General features: G+C 43.8%; 1 protein-coding gene across 1 annotated transcript in view; it reads right to left on the bottom strand.

Annotated features, from left to right (window-relative positions):
* Positions 1–392: 392 nt before the first annotated feature.
* Positions 393–6014, bottom strand: part of MRPS9 (mitochondrial ribosomal protein S9) — a 61644-nt gene continuing 56022 nt past the window's right edge. Inside the window, exons 10-11 of the mRNA XM_021680282.1 lie at positions 2393–2562; positions 393–587 (exon numbers count right to left, since the gene is read on the bottom strand). Of these exons, the coding sequence (XP_021535957.1) occupies positions 496–587; positions 2393–2562 (262 nt within the window). The 3' untranslated portion in view covers positions 393–495. The remainder of the gene's footprint in view (positions 588–2392; positions 2563–6014) is intronic.

Here is a 6014-nt window from a genome sequence, read left to right as displayed (position 1 = left end):
GCTCCTGACAAAGACCCTCACAACTTACTTCATTCTCTTGAACAAGCATTCTCGCCCCTCATTTTGAAAAATATGTTGTAACAATGGCTGTATGGGAAAACAAGAGAATCAGGAGAAATGAGTTCCCTCATTAAATTAGCAGTGTAGCTCTGGTAGGTCCCTTCATTTTGGAGGCTGGGCCTTCTCGTCTGCAAAATGAGGTTACTTGACTAGATGTTGTTGAATGTTCCTTTCAGATCTAATATGCCAAGGTTCTATGAATCATGCTTCTAAAACGACCTTCTGAAAAATAAAGCAGCAGAATGAAGCTAAATATTTTTTAAAAATTATGTTTACAAGGTAACCTTTACAAAGTAGCATTTAAAAATAAACCATCTCACAACTCAAATGCCTGATAGTGTTGCCCTCACACTGGCCAGCAAATATTTATTGTATGTCTGCCGCATGCCAAGCACATATACACGGCGTTTCCTCTCCTCGCCCGTGAAAGAACACTTAGCGCTTCTTCCAGGTGAACTTTCTGCGGGCTCCCTCTTGGCCTGGCTTCTTCCGTTCTCTGACGCGTGGATCAGCAGTCAGCAGTCCAGCTGCGGTGTAGAAAGAGAAGCCTTTATGAAGCATGGGAGATGCACGCTGCCTACAGGAAAGCAACCAGACCTGTAATAATTTACCAGCCTGGTATAAGTCTCACGATAGCAGTTTGCTCTCACTCTTTTAGGATAGTTCCCCCATTTCGGAGACAAACACCGGCTGCACTGTTTGAGTCTGTTCTTCTCTTCCTATGAGGGCTGTGGTTCCTTGTAGGTTTTTAAGCCTGTTCAACTTAAGATAGGTCTGCTCATGTGTGGGTAGTCACTATTCACTGTGACGGCACTGACACTGCCTGCTTATTATTACGGGTGTGAAAGTTCCAACGGAGACACGAGGCAGACAACAAACACTATATGGCTGAGTAAGAGGAAGTCTACGGACACTGTAGATTTGAGAACATGAATATACAAACATACAGGTACAGTATGACTTATCAAACCTATCTGAGAAAAGAAACTTCTGGAAGTTTTCTCTCCCTAATCATCAAGAGCGGGTAATTTCTAGGCAACTGATGAGCTACTCTCAGCATATGCCCCGAATAATGTGCCCCTGTGGTGGCTGGAACCACAGATTTCGAGAATACCAGTGATGAGAAAGCTCTTACAATGCTTTTATAAATACGTAAACAGACCATAGTTTTTCCTTGTCTTTTTTACTCTTCCAACACTAGCACTGCTTTTCCCTGTAGACAAGGTGGGGTTATCTTATTAGGAGTATCTGAATGGGCGTAAAGCAAAGGCAAACTTCAATCACTCATTGTACACCCATTACGTTTTTGCATTTACTTGTCTTTAAAAGGGCATGGAATAAATATTTTGGACAAAATGCAGACAAGACTTGTCTAAATTCTAGTTTGGATTATAAGTAATAATGCTTTATTACTTTTCAATATGCCCACTAAGTCAAACTGGCAGAACTGTGAAGTAAGGTCCTGTAAGTTATTGGAATGACTAGTCATGAATCGTACAAAATGGTAAATTTTTAATAAGCAAATGGATTTTTAAGAGACTTAAAGAATCAACTAGCCTAAGCCGTAAGTGGCGCTTCTCTGCAGCGCAGTATCGGACCGCAGCAGCTCACGCGGGAGGGGCACAGGGCAAGCCATCTTACTTGCCCAGAGAGGAGCTGCGGGGCCCAGAGGCGCTAAGTGACGCGCCCGGGCCACACCGCTGGTCAGTAGTGCCCCCAGGGCTTTCCGCCCTTCGTAAACAGTTCGAAGACGGTCTTCAGCTAGAACCGCCCTGATTTATCGTAAGCGCTTAAAGCAGTGCCCTCATGAACAAACTGACGGCCTCTTCCTTCTCACACTGCAGACTCTCATATTCATGACGAGGTGAGAGTCACCCAGCGAATAAGACAACATAAAATTCAAAGTCACATCACAGTGGAAAAATGGAAATCTCCAATTAATGTTGGAAAGATACAGTATAGGGCTTCATCATCACATCGAACAGTTACAAGTTTCTAGGATAAGACAAAAACAGTCACTGATTCATCTGTTAAACACAACGGGGCAGCGCTTGTTAAGCTGGTTAAGCAGTTAGGCCCTAAAGGCCAGAAGAAGCCTTCCCTGATGCTGGAGGGCCTCCTTTTCTTTTTCTAGCTCAAATTCACTTCACAGAAATCAGAAGTGAAAAGCACTGGTATGGTTCTGGAGCATACAGAGAGAAGCCGGCAAACTGCAATGCCGCGTATTTAACAGTATTTTCTGATTTCCGGGGACTGGTGCAGGAACCAGGGAACACCACAGATCGGGCAGAGATACCCCCCGCCGCCCCGCCACTCTCAACGCGGCTCATACCTTGTCTCATCCACTCGACCTCTTCGTTGGTGACAAAACTGCACAAGGCTCTTGCCACCGCCAGGCGTATGGCTCCAGCCTGGGACGACCGCCCACCCCCGGAGACTGTGCAGGTCACGTCGTGTTCTCCAAGCCGGTCAAGGAAGCAGAAGGGGAACATCAACTGTTCTCTAGAACACATCACAGGGACAGGTAGCTCACTACTGAGATGCTTGTGTTACAAACTGCTCACACTGTCCACATTCACAGAAAGCCAATCAGGCACACCGGCACGCATACTTCAGTCAACCTGTAAGAGGAACAACTCCTGGTGTCTCTGATGTCGAGAACGCTCTGCGGACAGCCACGTTTCTTCTTCTTCCTGGATAGAGCAATACACACCCTCTCACAGTTGAGCCCTTTTCTCTCATGAGAACCTTGCGAAGCTTGAAAATAACCTGGTAAAGAAGTCTCAAAGTTGGGAAATTCCACTCATCAGCGGAATCTCCTGGGATTCAGTGATCGATTATCCAATGCCAGTTAGATTCACTAAACAAAATGCACCATAACACATCTGTGTAATGTAGGATGCTCATCCTGACATGGTTTTGGCAGTTACTAGAGCCACAGTCAACTCCGACCCCACCCCCCACCTCCGAAACACCTGCTCCTATGACTGGTTCTTGAAGTGGCAGGTGCCACGTGACACAGTGCACACCACCAGCTGGGCCCACTTGCCTCGGCAGTCTGTGCCCGCGCGGGCCCCAAAGGCACCCCAGCACTGGAGAATGGAACACGGACAGAACACCACCCGACCTTCTCTTGCTCAACCCAGCAAGGGACTGCTGAACACCATTTATGTACCAGGTCCAATCACCACTGCCTGTCAGTTAACGCTGATCTTGCTGTTTTGCCCCAATAGCTCTACTGAATATTTAGAAAAGCCGATTCATTTTGCATTGACTTGCTTTATCTGACAGTGTAGCTTTCTAGACCTCAAATAAAACTTATACCACAGTGATGCTGAAAGACAGATATGGACAGTTACATTCGACTGTTACTCTTCAAGCTACACGGGCAAAATAATTGCATGCAGACAGATGGACAGAACCTTCTCTCTGAACAGGACTTTCCAAGAACACAGTTAATTAGAATCTGCAATAGTGCTGCTTCAACAGGGATGTTGTTTGAACAGGGATGAAACAACAACAAACACGGGCCTGAAACAACATAAATCCGTATTGCTTTTTTGAATAAAGCAACCAAATCAAAAATAGGAATGTTATAAAAATAATACTGTTCTGGGCGCCTGGGTGGCTCAGTCGGTTAAGCGACTGCCTTCGGCTCAGGTAATGATCCTGGAGTCCCGGGATCGAGTCCCGCATCGGGCTCCCTGCTCAGCGGGGGGTCTGCCTCTCCCTCTGACCCTCTTCCCTCTTGTGCTGTCTCTCATTCTCTCTCTCAAATAAATAAATAAAATCTTAAAAAAAAAATACTGTTCTAAGTAATAGCCATATTATCATAATAACTAAAGAAAATTTAGAGACTGATAATGTAATTCCACCATTCCACTTTTCCAGCAGGGCAAGATAGGCCAAGACAGAATCTATGGGATTGACACCCAGACATGCGTGGGGGGTGGGGGGGACTCTGTGTTGCCTGACACAGGTAAGTGGTTAGTAATGTAAGTGACATTATGGAGCAGCTCTGGTCACCCACTTGTTTGGGAGCTTAAACACTTACCTGTGTTAATTCCTAAAATTCTAAGATTCCCTAACAAATGCTTATATAAAGAAATAGAGACAAATTCAGAAAGAACACATTCTCTAATCTACTCCAGACACACTAGAGGGACTGAACCAGGGGTCAAGGTAAGACAGACCACCAAGAAGGGTCTGGACATTTGGGAAGTGGGTGCACACTAAGGAAGAAAACTTAACTGATACGTAAGTGTGATCCAAAGGGTAACAACTGAAGATGATTATATGTAGCTATCGATTTTAACTAATCTGGACTGCAAACAAATACGTGCAAAAACAGTCTTCATCTGCTCTCAGGCATCTCAGACAGAATCCTGAGTTAAAAGAATCAAATTTATTTTGTTCTTTATTATCTAATCAAAGTCACTTTGAAAAAAATATAAAACAATCTCCTTTTCCATCTTCTCTGAACGAACTCCTTATGGCACCAATTCAAAAGCATATAACTTAGCATATGTACAAATGCATGCTCTTATTTATTTTTAATTGCTTAGAATGCTAACCTTATCTCCCCTATTACACGGCTAGTGCTGTGTGAGGAACGTATTTCTTTTGCACAGATGATCAGTTAAGAGTTACTTTAGTGGTTGCCTGACAGAGCAAAGGACTTTCCAAATCAGAAGGGTTATTAATCTTTGTATTCCACAGTACTAGGCACTTAGTAATAAATGTCTGTTGTGTAAGTGAATGGATGAATGAACAAAAATTTTCTGATAGCACTGGGAAGGCAACACAGTCAACGTTCATTCCCAATGATCTATTTGTGCAAACAGCCTGAAGAAAGGACCCTGGAAAGAGAGCTAGCCATCCAGCTGACTTGTAGGCGAGCATCTGAGAGATCAAGTCCAATTCTCCTACAAACTAGCAAAGTGACCTTTAAGTATCTGGGCTAAGGTCACACAGCTAGAAAACAGAACTCGAAGCGAGATCACCTGATTCTCAGTTTAGCTGTCTTCCTGCTGGTCAGTGGTCACCTTGCTGCTGAATCTGTAAGCTCCTGGCTGCTCCTGCACGTGGGAAGGCCAGCCTAGCACAATCCCTACAACCACTTTAAGATGACGAGATGGTCCGGGTGCCCATTTCTGCCAAGATTCACTTAGGCTTCCCAATCAGAGAGGAAGTCTCTTGATGATAGAAATCATATTTAAATAGCTCTGATATCTTCACAACACCCAGAACAAGACGGTGCACACAGACCGTCCTTAGTAAATGCCTGCTGAATTCAAACTGGAGAGTAAGTTCTAAGGATAACTATTGATTTATGAGTTCAAGCCATAACTGAGATTTATGGTTAAAGCATCAGGAGTTATATCTGAAAGTAAACTAACAGGTTATTACTGGTCAAATGCCATTCCTCCAAGCAGTTTCCAGTGCTGACGTTCTGGGTCTCTCTCTGGCTTTTCTTAAGGGAAAGAAGAGCTTCCTCTACCCATTTCCCTGTGAGAAGGATGGCAGAATTAGCCTACTCCATTTGAATGGAGTTAGAGTGGGTTACTCCTCGACACAGACACACATACCAATAAAATAAACATACATTTCCTGAAGTCATTATTCGGTCCAGAAACTTGCATGACATTAACAGGGTCCTCTCTTCCTTACATAAGCACTGGGATCAGCGGAGCTTTTGCCTCTTTTCACCTTAAATAGCGCACTACACATTCAGGAAACAGGGCCTAATCATGAAGAACTTGTGTTACTTGTGGATAATGACAGTAACTACTAGAAAAATAATAACCGCCTCCAAAAGAGTAAGCCTTTAGATAGTGACTCACAGAGATCGAAGATGAGCATATTTAGAGAACGTGAATTGTAATACTTATTTATGACTAATGTCTATTTCTCCATGGGATACAAAGTTCAAAAAAATAAAACTGCCATATTTG

Source organism: Neomonachus schauinslandi, chromosome 10 (assembly GCF_002201575.2).
Source record: "Neomonachus schauinslandi chromosome 10, ASM220157v2, whole genome shotgun sequence".
Lineage (NCBI taxonomy): Eukaryota > Metazoa > Chordata > Mammalia > Carnivora > Phocidae > Neomonachus > Neomonachus schauinslandi.
Note: the sequence above shows the minus strand (reverse complement) of the source record. Positions and strands in the feature narration are given on the sequence as shown.